Source organism: Abramis brama, assembly GCF_963993115.1.
Source record: "Abramis brama genome assembly, chromosome: 21".
NCBI classification, from domain to species: domain Eukaryota; kingdom Metazoa; phylum Chordata; class Actinopteri; order Cypriniformes; family Leuciscidae; genus Abramis; species Abramis brama.
Window position 1 is genome coordinate 18,614,579 of NC_139983.1, and position 19,843 is coordinate 18,634,421.

The following is a 19,843-nucleotide window of genomic DNA, read 5'->3' on the forward strand; positions in this document are numbered from 1 at the left end:
TTTAGTTTAACCATATTTTTTTTGTCTTCTCTTCATCTCCACCTGCTGTCATCCCTTCGGTAACAACCAGGTGTGTTTAAGTATCCTGAACACCTGGCACGGGCGTCCCGAGGAGAAATGGAACCCTCAGACCTCTAGCTTTCTACAGGTGAGCCAAATCCCGTTCGTTTGTAGTTTCTCTTTCTTAAATAATCAGGTTTTTTTAAGCTGTCCTTGACTCTCCTGTTCATGCTCATTAGTAAGGAAGGATTTCACTTCCGATACTGATACCGATACTGCACAAGTGAGGATGATTATTTTCGGTAGTTCTGAAGCAGTGGAATGCCGGAGAGAATAGCTCTCATTTTTACTTTTCTTTGAGAGCATTTAGTCATATCACCTACACATCGACCATTAAGCATTTACAACATTCCCATCTTGGCTTCCCTACAGTAATTATCTGCCCACATCTCAACTCCTCCTTCCTCCCTCCATCATACCTCTCTAAATAATAGGCAGGGGAGCTGTTTCACCCTGTAATATTGATCTGATCAGGCTCTGCTCCTCTCTCTCCTCTCGCTTGTGCACATGTACTGCTGCCAGCAGTTCATAGAAATGTCTCCATTGATTAGTGCTACAGTTAGTGTCCAGCCGATCAATAAATGGAAATCGGGCACTGGGACAGTAGTGCTTTGGTCACAGAGAGCTGTGTGTTCTTCACCTTTTCACCTGACCTGTGTGTCTTTCCACCTTGGATTTATAACACGTGTGTGTCTGTCTATTTTAGGTGCTGGTATCAATCCAGTCTCTGATCCTGGTGGCTGAGCCATACTTCAACGAACCAGGTTACGAGCGTTCCCGGGGCACGCCAAGTGGAACGCAGAGTTCCAGAGAGTATGACGGAAACATCCGGCAGGCCACCGTCAAGTGGGCCATGCTAGAACAGATCCGCAACCCTTCACCCTGCTTTAAAGAGGTTAGATATCATTCATCACAAACACTTATCGGCTCATGAAAGGGTACCCGAGGTTCATGCATGCACATATAAACATGCAACATTTGGAGAAAATATTTGGGGGGGAAAATACTATATAATACAATATTTATTATATACATATTAATAATTTGTGTATGTGTGTGTATATACACGCGGGCGCGCACACACATACATACGCTACATGTATATGTTATATACAGTACTATTCAAAAGTTTATGGTCTGTTAGTAAAAAAAAAAAATGTTCAAATAAATGCTGTTCTTTGCTACAGGAATAAATAACATTTTTAAATATATTTAAATAGAAAACTATTATTTTTAAATTGTAATAATATTTTACAAATACTACTTTAAATTACTTTTTTCCTACATCAATCTACCCTCCATACTCTAATGACAAAGCAAAAAACTGGAATTTAGCTCAGGAGCATTCCAATTTCGCTTGTAGATGTTACTACACTTTGAGTGGAGTTAACCTGTGGCAAATTCAATTGAATGGACCTGATTTGGAAAGGCACACACCTCTCAATAAAAGGTCCAACATCTGAAAATGCATATCAGAGCAAAAACCAAGCCATGAGGTCAATGTAGAGCTCAGAGACAGGATTGTGTCAGGATACACCTTTATTGAAGGTCCACAGAAGCATGTAGCCTCCATAATCCTTAATAGAAGAAGTTTGGAACAACCAGGACTCTTCCTAGAGCTGGCCTCCTGGCCAAATGGAGCAATCGATGGAGCTGGGCTTTGGTTAGAGTGTTGACCAAGAAGCTGATGGTCACTCTGGTTGAGCTCATATATGGATATGGGAGAAATTTACAGGAGGACAAACATTGCTGCCACACTCCACTTTTCTGGGCTTTATGGCAGAGTGGCCAGACTCAAGTCTCCCCTTAGTGAAGACACATGAAAACCCACTTGGAATTTGCAAAAAAAGCACCTAAAGGACTCTCTCAGACTGTGAGAAACAAGATTCTCTGGTCTGATGAACCTCTAGTTCCAAGCATCATGTATGGAGGAAACCAGACTGCTCATCATCAGTAAGGTGTGGTGGTGGCAGCAGCATCATGCTGTGGGGGTGTTTTTCAGCAGCAGGGAGTGGAGGATTCGTCAGGGTAGAAGGAAAGCTCAACACAGCAGTAATGCATCATTCAAAACTGTAAAGGGTTTACTTTTATTTGTGTACACTCACAATAACAACAAAACGTGCTTTTGTTAAATAAAAAAAGAAAGAAAAAGGATGTGCTTTCTGCCATCTCGGTCTCCCTGAACTCTGACATAGACTACTTGCCTCACAGACATGAAACACATATCTATTTACAGTGTATATATATACAGTGTATATAACTTGATTGGAGTCCACCTGTGGTAAATTCAGTTGAATTCATTGTTCACCTGTGGTAAATTCATTGGACATGATTTGGAAAGGCACACACCTGTCTAAATGGTAAATGGACTGCATTTATATAGCGCTTTCACAGACCTATGGCCACCAAAGCACTTTACATATAGCCTCCCATTCACTCACTCATTCATACACCGACGGCAGTGTCAGCCATGCAAGGCGCCATCCAGCTCGTCGGGAGCAGCTGGGGTTAGGTGTCTTGCTCATGGACACCTCGACACTTGGTCAGGTGGAACCAGGGATTGAACCACCAACCTTCCGGTTTGTAGACAACCTACATGAACCACTGAGCCACTGCCGCCCCCGGGCTATAGGTTCCACAGTTAACAGTGCACAAACCAAGCCATGAAGTCCAAGGAATTGTCTGTAGACCTACGAGACAGGATTGTATCGAGGCGCAGATCTGGGGAAGGGTACAGACAAATTTCTGCAACATTGAAGGTCCCAATGAGCACAGTGGCCTCCATCATGGGTAAATGGAGAAATTTGGAGTGTGTGTGTGTGCCTGAGGTGATTTTTGTCCACTGTGTGTCAGAAGCACATTTTAAGTTGTCCTATCTTTTTCTTTTTTTTTCACTTTTAGATAGATAATGATGTTCTCCACCCTCTCATCTTCTCCCCTCTTTGTTTTGATTTCCTTTTGTCCTTGATATGGCCCCCACCACTAGATAGCAATCATCCATATGCTCAGTGAAAAGAGAGAAAGGAGAAAGGAGCTGCCTGAATCAGAATATAAATGAGTGAAAATACTGAGTTTTTGAAGGAGGGATACGAATCATGAATGCGCTAACCCAAAAGTGTGCACTCATCTAATTATCAAACATAAACTCCATGATCAGACCAAAAGCATGCATTTAACTAGAAATATGGGTCATGAGTGTGTATTTTGTGTGTTTACTCTCTCAGACTGTCATATAGTTGAAAAATCAGTAGCCAGATCAGACTACGTGAATTCACACCACACACTGGCATTATCCGTCCATGTCATCTTACGTCTAGTATTGGTATTTCAGCTGGTATTTGTGAATTTGATGTCATGCCTAACGGCTGCTTCGCCACCTCAGGCAGTTATGTGGCTGGTACATTACCTCTGTATCCCACAGTGGACACTAAACAGGCTGTTGCCATGGCAACCAGAGCATTGTTCGGAGGGATAAAGGGCCGTGGGGCTGTCGTTTGGGCAGAACCAAGCCAGGCTGGGCATCGACTGCTATAACACAGAAGCTCGTATAGGACTCATACTTACTGATGAATTATGTATTGGCCCAGACAGAATATGCATAATTATGTGAAATGGATTTAAATCTCATATTAGTTACTGAATATATAATGAAACTAGGCAAAATGTTTAATAAACAAACATGCATGGAGCTGAGGATGTATAAAATGTGTGGACTGTTTGTAGACTCCATGGGCCTGAATGTAAGGTATTGAGGGCAGTTTGAATCATACTCACGCCGAAGTTCTTTTTCGTTCTTCGTTTAGGGGTAAAACGAAGTTCAAAATATGAGCAGCGATATACTGTTATTGAACATCTAACGCCGCCGGGGCTTGTAGGGTAATTTCCAAAACCTAGTTAATTGCCAACTACTAGGCTTGCTGCGATTGTCAGTGTTACTGGTGTTACACAGTGTTCAGCCGCACACCGATTACATCACTTGCCCACCGTGGCATCGCCCCCATCATCGTTTTGAAATTTAAAAGTGCCTATTTAGCTATATTAAACCCAGTGCTAATAGGGAACCTGCAAACATTGAGGCAATCTGTAAACTTTGCCTGACGAAGGTGGCAGCATCCGGCGGTAACAGGTAAAGTTCTGTTTAATATAAGGCAGTTAGTCATTGTACTGTTTTGTTGTGTTCTTCATTAAGAATAATAAGAACCCACCATTCAAGTAATTGCCACCCCCAAATTGCTGCTAATTCGTAAAATGCGCACAGTCGCATGAGAGATTTAAAAGCGAGGTGGAAAAGAGAGAAACTCCAACGGTGTTGTCACGCGTCGGTTAACCGCTGGGTAAATTTCCTCACCGTCACATCCCTACCTACATGTGCATAGGCAGCATCCTTACAGAAGATTGAACCTCATTAATGAAACTCCACTCATAGTTGATTCCGATAGTTTAGAGTTTTCCATTAGCCTGTTGCAGGCACAATGCAGCGCAAGCAATTGTAAAATCGTTAATTTAATTTTTTCTAATTACCAATTTTATAAATACCAATTATACTAAAATACCAATTTTTTGTGTTGAATGAATTTGAAGTATTTAAAATCAGCATTTGCAGGCACAAATATGTAGCACGCAAATTTTGGCTAAAATAATTAATTTTTTAAACACTTGTGTGGAATGAATTTTAATTATTTAAAATCAACATTTCTATTGCTGCTTCTGCCATTGGACTATATGAAACAGTGTTTTGGAGTGTAGTACATCCATACAGATTCACACACGTGATAAAAAAAATAAAAAAAAAGCAGGGCACGTAGCTATATCTCTCTCTCACACACACACACACACACACACACACACACAAAGAGCCAGTCATGCATGATAATAAATAGTGGGCTGCTGACGTCAGAAGAGGGAGAGGAAACACACACACTCGCTCCTGCACAACAACCTTACACCGTAACTACGCTCATCTTCATTTTCTTTTAAATGGCATTTATGTTTCTAACTCTCTCTCTCTCTCTCTCTCTCTCTCTCTCTCTTTCCAATATCATTACACACGTTCTAGGAACTGAATGAATATGAAACAAATGCAATATTATGGGAGAGGCTGTAACAGTCACATGTCTGGGTGGTTGACCTTTGTGTGTTTGAGAGAAAGATAGATTTATGAAGGATGGATGGATGAAGCGAGACAGCAAAAGAGAGAGAGATATAAGGCCGGTGAGGTTGAGCTCAGAGCCAGCAAGTAATGTGCAGTGGCAGCCGGGGTTTCCATGGCAACACTGGCAAGACCATCGATCACATGCACTCATTCCTGAATCCCTCTCGCCTGCGCTCTGTCTTTTTCCCCCCAGAAGTTTGATCCGAAGAGCGTCTCGCTTTTACAAGCAGGTTAAAGTGCACGTCTTAATCCTCGGAGAGACTGTGTGTGTTAGTGAAGACACAACAGGTGGATTTTGCAGAAGCTGTTTATAAGGCTGTTTTCCCACTACAGCTTTTGGTGTGGATTCAAGAGTATTCTGCGTTTGTTCAGTTGGTGTGTAACCTGTTTTTTTAATGAATCTTGTTATTTACAGTTAAAAATCAAATGGCATCAAGGTTTTTCAGACGTGGATGAACAAAGCATACATTTTTGTTAAAACATTACAAATTTATTTCCGTAATATTACAACTTTGTTCAGAAAACATTAAAAATTAGTTTTTATCTGATTTTATTCTAAGAAGATTAGAAATGTATTATCAAAACATTAACTTTATTCTTGTAACATTATAACTTTATTCTCAAAACATTGATTTGATACTAGAATCATAAAAAAAAATCCAAATCATTGCAAATTTATTCTGATAATGTTATGACTTTATTTTTTAAGTTTTATAGTTTTAAGTTTTTCTCAAAGCATTGACTTTTTTTTGCAAACCATGACTTTATTCTCGTAACATTAAAAAAAAAATCTCAAAACAGTACAAAGTTGTTCTCAGAGCATTATGACTTTATTCCCATAACCATTACAACTTTATTCTTTAAACCTTATACATTTATTCTCAAAACATAATTTGTTCAAATTTGTTCACGTAGAATTCCGGCTTTCTCAAACCATTTAAGACTTTTTTGCCAAACAACTTTATACGACTTTATTCTTGAAACATTTATATATTTATTCTCAAAACATTACAAATTTATTCTCATAACATTGACTTTCTCAAACATCTTTTTTTCCTCATAACATACTGTAACTTTTTTTCTTGTACCATTACAATTTTAATCTCATAGCCCCACAACTGTATTCTTGCAATTTTGACTTTATTCTCAAAAAGCTGCATTAATATTGTAATGTTATGACTTTTGTTCTTGAAATGACACAAAATGAAAAGTTCATGAATTGTTTAGATCCTAATTCTGTTTAATACTTTAAAATGAACTAATAGCCACTATCATAACACATGGTGCTTTCAAGTCATCTTGTAAAGATCGCATTTACAAGTTGAGCGCACACGCCACCACAATATTGTAAATACGAGTGGGGAGGTCGGGATTTTCTTTAATCCCGATCTTTACGAGTTGGATGCGTGTCAGTGAGAAACATGGCGGAAAATCAATAGCTACTTGAAGGTATTTAGCAGTGATATTGTCAGGCTTTTCTATTTACAGCGAAGTAAACTAATTGCCTGCACAGAATATGATGGCATTATAATATAACAATGTAATAGCTTATGTAATGATAAAGTTTGCAGTGGCTTCATAAATTAACTAAAAACATAAAGCCTATGCTTTTAAAAAAATCAAAGCACACCTGATGCACATATATTTGTTCTTCATTTTCTAGAACTAGAGTTTAAGAACCTTACTCTATTTTCGTGAGATTAATTAAGAGAAAGTACACCACCATCTTACTCCGGCGAACGTGACTTGAACGCACCTGCCGTCGTAAACGCGACTTCCCACCTCGTAAGTACAAATTTCCCAGGAGGACTTGAACGCACCATAAGGTGGTACAATGGAAATCCTTTTCAGGTGGTACAAAGTTTGTCGTTGCTGTTTTAATCAACCTAAGAACCACTCCCGGTGTCTGGGGAAACGACTCTGATTCTGTTAAATCAGGGGGTTGTGACTGATATTAACAGCTGCTCACGTCTGCAGTTTAATACACCGTCACTCTGTATGACGTGTTTAGAAAACAAAGTGAGATGGAGAGGAGGAATATCTAGGAGACGCAGAATGAACGAGTGAGTCAGCTCTCGCCTTTGGACAGATTCAGAGGAAGCGTGTGTCTGTGTGAGCACGGAGTTCTTCTCTTTCCCGCCTATGGTCTTTGTTACCGAAAAGGTCACTTAGTTTGTTCGTATTAACATGCGCGGACAGGCAGTGACTGCTGGTTATCTGTGTGGTGCGATCGGTCATCTGGTCTTTATGAATCCGATAGGTCACTGGAGTCTCAATCCGAAGATCAGCAGATTGTTTTCTAGTACTACTAAAATTGAATGTGAGGTTTGCGTTTGATTTATGGGCTCTATGGGAACTGATATACAATTCTCTTTTCCAAGATCACTGATAATGTGTTTTTTAACACTAACCGTGTGCGTGTATGCGTGCAGGTGATCCATCGGCACTTCTATATGAAGCGAGCGGAGATCATGGCGCAGTGCGAGGGCTGGATCTGTGATATCCAGCAGTACAGCAGCGATAAGAGAGTCGGCCGAACCATGTCTCATCACGCAGCTGCGCTAAAGGTACAACACTGTCATACCAATGTAAATTGTGTCATTTGTTGTCTTTTGGAAACTGATTCCATGTGTTTTTTGCAGAGGCACACAGCTCAGCTCAGAGAGGAGTTGTTGAAACTTCCCTGTCCTGAAGGCCTGGAGCCGGATGGGGAGGAGTTTTCCGAGAAAAGCGCCTCGCTCATGGTGAAAGAGCTGCCCGGTCAGGACGCAGAGAAGCAGACGGACAGCCCAGACGCCCACTGTAGCGACGGCCAGCTATGATCCCCCTCTCCCCCTGAAGCCCCGCCCACCGCCTTTGACTATCCATTGATATTGAAAAAAGACTGGATGGCTTTGGTGATTTAAGCCATCTTTTTGTCAATATTTGTATGTAAGAATCTAATTATGTAATAGCATAAAAAGAGAGGACAGACAAAACCAAGAAAATACGAGGAAATGAATCCGCTAACACCCACCGACACAAGACGAACCGCTGAAATCTATGCTGCGCCCAGAAGAAAACAAAAGAGATGAGAAAAGATCTTTTTATTTACTTGTAAAAGAGTATACAATTTTTTTGTGCTTTTTTTCTTTTTTTCCCAAATTGTTAAATAACCACTGATTGATATGTTATTAAACTTGTTTATGTAAACAAAATGAAAGATGAAATCACAGTATATATAAGGGAACTGCCTTTAGTGGAGAATGTTTACCAAATGTTTTGTTAATTTTTTTTTTTTTCTTTATTTTGGACTGTTAGTGCAAGGACAGTTTGTACGTGAGAATATACTGGTCATTCTTTAAGCAAACTATTTAAAAGAAAAATGTAACACGCTCCCATACCCACTCTTCAGTTCCCACAATCCTCTGGTGACCCTCTGACAGTGCTTTTGGTTTCTACAGACTTGTGTACACTTCAATAATAAAGCCTGAATCGGACGTTCCTGGATGCTCGTTCAGGCTGATCAATAGCACGTTTTATTTTTGCCCTCTCTCTGCTTTTAAGTGCAAGTTTAATAAATGCAACCTGTTTTACTTTGCTTGGATATACTAATTAATGTGGTTCTGTAGATTGTGGTGAGTGTTTGTGCATGTGTAAGCAGAATTCACTTTTATTTTCTCACTTTCTCTTAGTTATAATGGAGGCTGAGCAATGATCAGTTTTAAAATCACTGTCAGCTTACAAGAGTAGAAGTTTTTAAAAATGTACTAGACAATAAGACTAATTAAACATCTGAAGTATGCAAACAGTGCGTGTGCACATTCTACGAATATGGAGGCTATATCCAGCAGTTAGAATCAGAGTATTCCATAATTGTATTAAATTGATATTCAAAGTATTGTAGTGAAATTCCCTTTGTCATTTTAAATGCAAAAAAAATTCTGCACTCATACCAGTTACCACAAGATTACCACAAGACATTTATAATGTTACAAAAGATTTCTGTTTCAAATAAATCCTGTTCTTTTGAACTTTCTCTACATTAGAGAATCCTGAAAAAAGTGTATCACAGTGTCCACAAAAATACTAAGCAGCACAACTATTTTCAACATTGATAATAATATGAAATGTTTCTTGAGCACCAAATCAGCATATTATAATTATTTTTGAAGGATCATGTGACTGTAGATTGGAACACACATGAAGTAGCATCATTTGGGCCCTTTCGATTTCATTTTGTCTAAATTTGTATTTACTGTTTAATTTTATAATTGCATTTATTGTTTTTATTGTATTTACCTTTTGTACTTTTTATCTACTTTTAAGGCTCATTCTCACCAATGACGATAACTATATAGTTCTAAAAAACAAATTCTCAATATTAAAGAATAGCAGAGTCCACACCACAGCTATAATGATAACGGCACAGAGAAACTATATCGTTGGAATCCCTTTGAGAACGTACTGTTACTAATGTAACCTCGGTTCCCTGAGATAACAGGAACGAGTACTGATTTTGATTAGATTATAGAATAACTCTGTGAAACTGCACGAGAACTGTCCTCACTCTTCGGCACATAGCCGTGTCTTAGTTTGAGGACGACCTTACAGTCATTAGGCCAAAACTCAAGGCAAGAAGCACTCACAGAGAGGCCTGCCCTCGCATAGAGTTCCCCAACCCATGTTGAAAGCATCTGTCGAGACCACCTTTGAGAATAAAGATGTAATGTTGTTCGAGTGGCAGCCCGCTGTGCTGGGGGTTGGCATTCGTGGTAAATAGCTCTCTTTTTGAAAATGTTTGTTTTTTATTTTGTTTGCTATAACAGCGGTCAGTTGCATGGGAGCGTGAACATGGATGGGCCCAAAGCTTGCAGCAAACACATTGATTCCAACACCCGGAAGCATTCCACATTCCATTCCAGCGTTATCTTAGGGTGGGGACCTTGACGCTTCGGAAAGGGGTAGCGTTTTGCAGAGCGGGTACGCTTTTGAGGCCAAGGCTCTGGTTTGGGCTGAGCGGTCTTAGGCATAGGCTTCACGGACTGCTGAGTCGGCCCATTGTTCTGGCAACTGGGATGGAAGTGTCGCATAGCCTGCGACGCCTTCTGTGCAGCGGTAAAGTGCTCAGCGAAACGGTCCACCGCCGGGCCAAAGAGGCCAGTGGGAGACATTGGGGAGAGGAGGAAAGCAGCCTTGTCTGCGTACTTGATCTCCATCAGATTCAGCCACACGTCGACACACTTACTCTGCTCATCAGAGAAGTGCAAGGGAGTCCTGCACAAGCCACACTAGTGGTGCGCCATTTGCAACGAAATTTGCTCTGAATTTGCTCTTAAAGCAACAGACAAGCACGTGCTTAGAATGAACAGAATGATATCCGATGTCCGCTGGTGTGGACGCTAATATATTTATCGTTGTTGGTGTGAACGTGCCTTTACACAGACTTTTTTTGACGTTTAATGCTAGAAAAATACAAATCACACAAATCAGGCTTTAAACAGTAGTCAACTTTTGAAGTGGATCAAAACCTTTCATCAAAGTTAAACAAGTTATACAACTTTAATACATCTCAGAGTTGCCTTGAGGTGATAAAATCTCTCCATCTCCTGCGTCGTTCCCCCTATGTCCATAGGGCTGCCCGTCATAAGTTTGTTTACTCTCACGAAACTTTGTCTGTCCCAGCTGTTTGGTGCCATGCCTCTCAGTGGCGACGTCATCAATGCAAACCACGCCCATCACATGCAAATCTGCAATCCTTGGTCTGTGTGGACAACACTGTCACCCCTGAGAATGCACTAACCAGGACATCATTCATGCTGCTTAACATTCGTTCATTAAATAACAAAGCCCTCCTTATCCATGACCTCATTTTGGAAAAATCACTGGATTTTTTATGTCTTACTGAGACATGGCAGAACCAGCAAGAGTTCATAACTCTCAACCATGCCACTCCCCCAGGTTATGGCTATATCCAGAAGCCTTGCAGCCTTGGCCATGGTGGCGGACTTGCTGTTATTCATCGTGCTGACATCCTGGTCAAAGAGATCCCAGTGAATTCTACCTCCTTTGAGTGTGTTCACTTCATGTTGACTGGGTCCATGCAGCTACAGGTTGTCCTAATCTACCAGTGGGTTGTCCTAACCTACTCCTGCTGGGTGATTTTAACATTCATGTGGATTCCTGTAGTTGTTCTCTTGCTACTGATTTTCTATCACTGCTGAACTGCTTCAATTTTACACAACACATACATGGCCCCACACATGACAAAGGGCATACCCTGGACCTGGTGTCCTGTGCTGGCATAACCCCCTCCCACCTGCAGTGCACTGACCTGGCTGTCTCTGACCACTATCCCATCCTATTCTTGGTTCCTGTGCCTCTCACAAAGCAGTGCACCAAACGGCCCATCACGTTCAGGAACATCAAACGGGTGTGTACTTCCACGCTATCTGACTCCCTAGCGACCCACCTCGCCACCCACCACCCCTATCAAACAGTTGATAGCATGGTGGAACACTACAACCGTGCCCTCTCTCTCAGCCTGTACTTTATAGCTCCTCTCATCACGTGTTACGTGTCTTTCTCTCGTCCTACCCCTGGTTCACCCCTGAGCTCTGCAGGATGAAGACCATAGGACATAGGCTCAAGAGACGATACTGAAGATCCGGCCTCACTGTCCATCGTGAAGCATTTAAAGAACATGTCATGAACTACAAAGAAGCCCTTTCTCAGGCAAAAACAAGGTATTACTCCACACTCATCAGTAACCAACAAAAACACCCCAAATTGCTCTTATCCACCATCAACCGTCTTCACCCTCCTGATGCCGCTAAACCCTCAGATGCAGCTGACCTCTGCTCCAGGTTCCTGGATTTTTTTCCAGCAGAATGTGGACACCATCCACCAGCAGCTCCAGTCTCCTGGGCTCTCCCCCTGCCCCACACTGTCCCAACAGGATTCTCACCACTCAGCTGCCCGCTCACCTCAGTGCTGCCTATCCGCCTTCTCTCCACTGGATGCCGACCAAGTAACAAAACTGGTCATCTCAGCCAAGACTTCAACCAGCAGTCTTGACCCAGTGTCCACCACCCTGGTCAAGGCCTGTCTTCCCATCCTCTGCCACCCAATGGAAAACATCATAAATGCATCTCTTGCCTCTGGTGTGGTACCATCCAGCTTTAAAATGGCAGCAGTCATCCCCACCTTCAAAAAGCCAGGCTCAGACCCAGACGACTCCAACAACTATCGTCCAATCTCCAACCTCCCTTTGCTCAGCAAAATCCTGGAAATAGCAGTGGCTGCCCAGCTTCAATATCAAATGTCCCACCATGAGCTCTTCAAACCCCTCCAATCTGGTTTCAGAACCCACCATAGCACTGAGACCGCCCTTATCAAAATCACTAATAACCTCATGCTTGCTGCTGACAATGGCCTCATCACCATCATCATCCTCATCCTCATCCTCCTTGACCTTTCTGCAGCTTTTGATATAGTTTCCCATTCCATCCTTCTCCACCGCCTCTCTGAGCTCATCAGCCTCAGTGGCACAGCACTGTCCTGGTTCCGGTCCTACCTCACAGACCGGAAACCATTCATCACCCTAAATGGCTCCAACTCTGATCAAGCACCCGCCAACCATGGTGTGTCCCAGGGCTCTGTGCTTGGTCCTCTGCTGTTCACCATTTACATACTACCCCTAGGTCATATTATCCTTAAACATGGACTCAGCTTTCACTGCTACGCCGATGACATTCAACTTTATATCAGCAGAAACCACTCCTCCCAGCTCCCACCCACACAACTTGTCAACTGCCTGCAGGAACTCAAATAATGGATGACCACAAACCTACTCAAACTCAAAAGTAATAAGACAGAACTCATGGTGTTGGCCCCTGCACCACTGCTCAGGAAAGTTGGAGACCTGGCCCTGGTTGTGGATGGCTGCTACATTTCCCCATCTCCTGAGGTACGCAACCTGGGCGTCATCCTGGACTCCACTCTCTCCTTCCGGTCCCACATCAACAACATCACCAAGTCTGCCTTCTACCACCTCAGAAACATTTCACGACTCCGGCCTTCACTCACACATTCAGTAACTGAGACACTCATCCATGCCTTCATCACCTCCCGTCTGGATTACTGCAATAGTGTCCTGTCTGGACTGCCCACCAAGGCCCTTAGCAGACTCCAGTATGTCCATGAACTCTGCTGCCAGGGTTCTAACCCACACAAAGCCCTGGCAGCATATCACTCCCATCCTCCAACAGCTCCACTGGTTGCCAGTCAAGTCACGCATCACCTACAAGATCCTCCTGCTCACTTACAAATCTCTCCATGGACTCTCACCAAAATACCTCACAGATCTCCTCCACCCCTACACTCAGTCACGTTCCCTGCGGTCAGAGACAAGGACCTGCTGGACACCCCCCGCACCAGGTTGCAGACTTTTGGGGACAGGGCTTTCTCTGCCAGTGCTCCCACACTCTGAGACACTCTGCCCCATCCCTGCCCATGTTCAAAATGCACCTCAAAACATTTCCTTTGACCCCTAGTCCCTCCCCCTATTTGTCAAGCGACCTTGGGTACCATGAAAGGCGCTATATAAGTCCAAGTTATTATTATTATTATAATTATGAATTTTGAACAATACCCATTCTTGTCTTAGGACAACTTTGATGAACTTTTTTGATCCAGTTCAAATATTGACTACTATATTTAGAACCAATTTAAATGAATTGTTGGGTTTTAGGCCCTGTTTTGTACCTTATTTAAGGAAGGAGACATGTGTGAATAAAGAGGATATGTCAGGACTATTAGTTCTGAAATTCATCCGTAATTTCTTTTCCTACGCTCTAAAAGAATGAAAAACGATTTATTGCTCAGTCTGGCATCACATTTATATCTTGAGATAATCTGAAATGGAATCATCTTCAATTTTTCATAAAATCTATGTAGCGTGGATCTCTCTCAAGCCTTAGCAAGAAAAGAAAAAAACAAGAAAACAGAGATGTATGATGAGATGCATTCTGTTGGTCTAAATCTCAGCATTTTAGAAGAGATATTGATCAGTCTCTGAGTGTTTCTCGTCTTCAGATTGGCAGATATGTAGGAATCCCACTGAGAAACAAGAAGGAATGAAGGTGTGTGAGCGTAGTGGCCCATCCATTATTGATCGAGTGTTTTTAAACCCAGAGTGTGATTGTGATCCTGAGAGCTGAGCAGTCATGGCTTGACATGAGCTTGTATTCACACACGTTTACATGCTCCGAGCTGTTTGATGGATCCTCCCCAGTTGGCTGTAATTGCAAGGTCATGATGTTTTTCTGGGAGCCGTACGTGAGCAGAGGGTCTGTATCTGTCCTCTCTCTTCTGATTTATCATGAGGACGTGGAACCCACAACCATATTTCAGCATTTTCCTGCATCCTGCATTGAAGATTTGATTGTCAATTGTAGATAAAACAGAGCTGTTGTTCTCAAGGCTAGTATCCATCTTTTAAACTAGCACAATGTTTAGTGTGCATGTTCACAGGTAATATAACGGCTCTGTGACATTTACTCTAATTAGGCTTGTCCTTGTGTGTGTGTGTGTGTGCTCTGCCTGTTGACTGTTTGTATGTGTGCTCCCATGTGTTACAGGCTGATAGTGTTAGTGTTTATTTGTGTCATTGCCATGTCATGTAAGAAAGGGTTTACAGTGAGTGTTAGCTGCATTTAAAGATGAATGCATGTATCTGCTCAGAACCAAAGGTTAAAGAAAAGTGATTCATCTTTCCATTTTATTTGAATTATTTCTCATTTTAGCTCAGCGTCATCCTACCATCTCTGTATCTTTTCTTTAATGAATGGCATGACATGATTAGACTGTAGCAAAGTAGATAATGAATGCATTTACATGTATGATATCTTACAACTAAGTATTGTTAAAACTGTAAAACTGTGTTATTTTGGTGGGTAATGGGCCTCCTAACAAAACCAGATTGGCATTACTAGATATTTGCCTATTACCGAGATTTCGCTCAGAATAAAACTACTTTAATGCACGGGTTGGGAAAATGTCTGTTTACATTTTGATATCAAACTCAAACACTAGGAAAAGGTATTGTGCACAATATGTCCTCAGATGCGTGGAGCAAGAAGATTTCAATTTAGTGCTGGGATGTTGTTGGTTGCCATGGGGTTTCTATGTTGTTCAGAGTGGTTGCTTGGGCTTTGCTATGGTGTTGCTATGGTTTTTTTAAAGGGGACCTATTATGCCCCTTTTTACAAGATGTAATACAAGTATCAGGTGTCCCCAGAATGTGTCTGTGACGTTTCATCTCAAAATATCCCACAGATCATTTATTACACCATGTTGTAAATTCTCATTTTTGGAGTAGTATCTGCCTGCAATCCCAGAGGCTGCATTTTCAGGACCGCAGTTCTAGGACCGCATTTTTAGAACCCTAGGTTTTTAGTGACAACACCACCTACCGAATTAGAAGACCAATGGTCGCATGTTTTTCTCGAAGATGTACAACAATCAAGAGTGTGAGTATCAAATGTGAATCCATTTTTATTTGTTTAACATTAAAAAACAATTGTGATGCATTTAATTGGAAAGTTAACGCAGCCGTAGTGATCTAGAGATGCAATAGTCTTGAATGCACTACATAGCCATCATTAGCTTCTAATGCTTCAAAATAAATTGTTAGCATATTCGTTTAACGAAACTTTAGCACGACTAGCAAGCCTTTGTTGACTTAGTGACTATGGTATGATCATTAATTCTAGCCAGCACAATAAACTGTAGCACATTCATTTTGAAAGCTTGTTAATTACTCGTTGTTTTTCCATTTTAAGTAAATTACAATAATCGTAATGTTTTAACTGTCACATGTTCACAGTCAGCCTGTTTACCTCACAATACATGAAATGAGCATGTCTCTTTATTTTGACATTGTTTTTATAATGTTGAATGAGACATTTCACATTTTTAATAGTCATGCATTACAGAGAGGCCATCATAATAATTAACTGTTAAAATACCACGTTAGATTGTGTCATGTACTGTATAGTCTATGAAGTGATTTCAAAGAGAGAGAGAGATACAATTGAGAAAAGAGGGGAGAACATCCAATTGATAGGCAGTGCTGCTGCATACTTCACAATCTGGGCTTTAAATATTTAAAGATCAGAAAAAGTCATGTCAATAAGATGTTATTTCTATTCAGATATCTTGCATTTCTCTCTCTATTCATTTTTATTGTACTTTTTTTTTTTTTTTACTCTAAGTTAACTCTAACTCTAAGTTTAGAGGGGCTTTATTCGCATGAAAGTTTCAAGAACCTTTTGTTCCCACAGCATGGAAATAAAATGTTTCCAAATATTTGAACAGTACACAATAACAATAATATGAACATTAATTTGTATGAAGATTGATATAATTATTTTTGTATGGTATATATTGTGTGTGTGCTCTGTGGTCACTAAGATCTTTTAAATATAAAATTTAAAATTAGACAGTTGAACATGTTCAACTAAATGTTCCTTACTTCATTCACTCCTCTCTCTTTCTCTCTCCGCCTTTCTCTCTCTTAGGAGTCAGTAAAGACATCGTCATTGAAGGTCTTTCTATGTGGTTCATGTCATGAACAAATTTGTTTTTGTGTGTGTTCAAATGTTATTATATTTTATTTTATAAAATATACACAATCTTAAATCTACCCCCAGAGTCATCCTTGTGTCTTCCCTCTGTACTTTAAAATATGTGGTTGATCTAGTGACTGAAAAGGCTATACCATGATTCCTTGTTTATTTTACTTGATAAGTTATTATATTATGCTAATTAGTCACAATAATTATTCACCATTCAGCTCTTAGCAACCAGGTTTAATTGCAAGAAAGTAGTATTTGGGTGAAATAAGCCTTTAAAATCCTTTAAAACGTGGAAATACTGCCTTGGTGGCAAAATGCGGTCCTGGGACTGCGGTTCTCCGATTCGGTAGGTGGCACTGTCACAAAAAAAACTACGGTCCTAGAACGGCGCTCCTGAAAATGCAGCCCTGTTCTCCGATTTGGTAGGTGGCGTTGTCACAAAAAAACTAGGATCCTAGAAATGCGGTCCTGAAAATGCAGCCTCCGGGATTGCAGACTAATATTGGGATTTTTGAGTGGAAGGAAAAACGCTGGCTTTGCAATGGCATTTCTAAGACTTACTTTGGGAGTTGGGAAATCTAGGATGGTCTGGTTTGTTACTAGGGTGTTTCTATGAGGTTTCTAGGGTGTTCTGGGTGGTGCTGTGGGATATCTAGGGATATATAACTATGGGAAATCTAGAATGGTCTGGTTAGTTAATAAGTTTGGAGTTTTTAGGTTATTTTGATTGATTGGGCTTTGCTATGGCATTTCTTAGGTATGGTTATGGGTTTTCCATGGTGTTCTGGGTGTTTTCTAGGGTGTTGCTATGGAATATCTAGGATGGTCTGGTTTGTTGGTAGCGTGTTGCTATGGTGTTTCTAGGGTGTTCTGGTTGGTTGCCAGAGTGTTACTATAGTTCCTTATTGGATAATGATTCTGGTCGTTATATATGGCTTGGGTCCCTCTTTTAGTGTGTTCAACATTTTATTGTACATCAGGCAAAAAGTCCATAAAATTATCAGCACATATAAGCTGCACTGGTTTGGGGTATTATTAATAAAGAGTTACATACCAAAGTTTACATGTAATAATGGGTTTCCTCTAATCCATAACCATAAGTAGCCTATGTGCAACAGTGATGCTTGCCTCAGCAAACACCTTTAAAAAGAAGAGAAAGTAAAATAAAAGCTTCAGATCTGAGAAGAAAGTGAGGGAGTGTTGCAGAAATAACAGGTTTTTATTATCTTTTATGAGGGTTCAATTAACAACCGTTGCTGTATTTCTTCTTAAGACTGCACGGATGTACCGAGAGATCTTCTCTCTGCCTTTATCTTTCAGTCTGTTGGAAGCTATTTCCAATATTATTGGTGACACGCTTCCCTTTGTTCCCAAACAAGCCGCAACAGTCAAATCCGCAGATCCAAGACCTTGAAAAATGGCCTCAATCATTTGAGGACCGGTGTGCAGTTGGCAGTTCGGTAAATTAGACTCCAGTGGCCACTGAGATAAATCACTATGAGGGACTACAGACGTCCTTTTGCGTACTTATTCACTATTCCAGCAGCTACTCGGAGGTCTGAGCCCATCGATCGCTCGCATAGAAATTCACACAGTGCTTAAGATTTAAATAATGCAGATTGGGAGGGAAAGGGGAGATGTAGGCAAAAAGAAAGAGAGAGTTACCCATGTGTGCTGTGCTTTCATGAGGCTGTTGAATCATTTCAGTGTGGTTTTCTCTTGTGTTTAATATGAGGCTTAGTCACTGACAGTATCCAGGAGCTGTAAACAACACAAAACTCTCCCCAAGTTAATATGAAGGAGCTGAAGTATATGTGGTCCTAACTGCTGACTGACCTTTATTATGAGTGATATTAGACGATGCTGATGTTTCTACCTAAGTTGTCCCTCGGTTTAAACATGGTGTAGTTCAAATCATGTCGTGTTGACTTTACCTGCAGAAAAAGTACATTTACTTTTACTGGTCCCTTTTTGGAGAACCAAGACATTTTTGAGTGCAGCAAGTATATTACAATTCCAATTAGAGAGCTCTCTAATTCAATTATTATTAGTAACAATTCCAATTAGAGAGCTCTACAATTCAATTATTACTAGTAACAATTACAATAAGAGAGCTCTTTAATTAAATTCTTACTAGTAACAATTGAATTAAAGAGCTCTGCAATTGCATTCTTAGTAGTAACAATTGAAATAGAGAGCTCTGTAATTTGAATTCTTACTAGTAACAATTCAATTGTAGAGCTCCGTAATAAAAAATTAATGGAAGTCAATGGAGACATATGACTAGTAAAAATTCATTTGTAGAGCTCTCTTATTGTAATTGCTACTAGTAAGAATTGAATTGTAGAGCTCTCAAATTTAATTCTTACTAGTAAAAATGCAATTACGACGAGTAACGCTGGGTACAATTTAAGCTAAAACGGCTTGCCATAAACAAACCAATCAGAGTCTAATCTCCCATTCCCTTTAAAAGCCAGTTGTGCTCGCTCCATGGCGGATTTGCTATTTACATGACGGAATTTGCAAGCTGAAAAACTGACGCTTCTCTGCATGATAGGGCCCATAATGTAACATAATGTTAATATACATAATTTACAACAAAAAGATCACTCGTCATTTTTTTGGTTACAAAACTTTTAACAATATTTTTCTTTTGAAGTATTTTGTTGAATATAATATAAATTTAAGGGTGAAGTTGTTTTGTTACATAATTTACACTGTAAATTGTATTTTGTACAATTAGAGAGCGAGAGAGTATTCAGTAGCCTACTCAGTAATGAGTTCTTCAGAAAATGCAAAAGCAAAAAACAAAATGCATAAAAAGAAGCTGCCCACATATAAAGAAACCCATAGTTCACATTGCATTCTTGTTCTGATCCAACAGCCAGACATTTCTCTATACTAATGAGTATTACAAGACAGCCATATCTCGCCTCTGTAATTACGTTTCCTTACTGCTCGAGAGAGAGGAAGAACGATTGAAAACAGCTATAGAATGTAATTAAGTGGAACT

The 19,843-nt window shown here is 40.5% G+C and overlaps 1 protein-coding gene across 9 annotated transcripts in view; it reads left to right on the forward strand.

Moving 5' to 3' along the window:
• Positions 1 to 8,792, forward strand: part of birc6 (baculoviral IAP repeat containing 6) — a 92,897-nt gene extending 84,105 nt beyond the window's left edge. For all 9 annotated transcript variants that reach the window (XM_084096077.1, XM_084096078.1, XM_084096082.1 and 6 more), the window contains 4 exons: positions 71 to 148; positions 767 to 955; positions 7,645 to 7,779; positions 7,855 to 8,792. In XM_084096077.1, the coding sequence (XP_083952203.1) occupies positions 71 to 148; positions 767 to 955; positions 7,645 to 7,779; positions 7,855 to 8,034 (582 nt within the window). In that variant the 3' untranslated portion in view covers positions 8,035 to 8,792. The remainder of the gene's footprint in view (positions 1 to 70; positions 149 to 766; positions 956 to 7,644; positions 7,780 to 7,854) is intronic.
• The last annotated feature ends 11,051 nt before the right edge of the window (positions 8,793 to 19,843 follow it).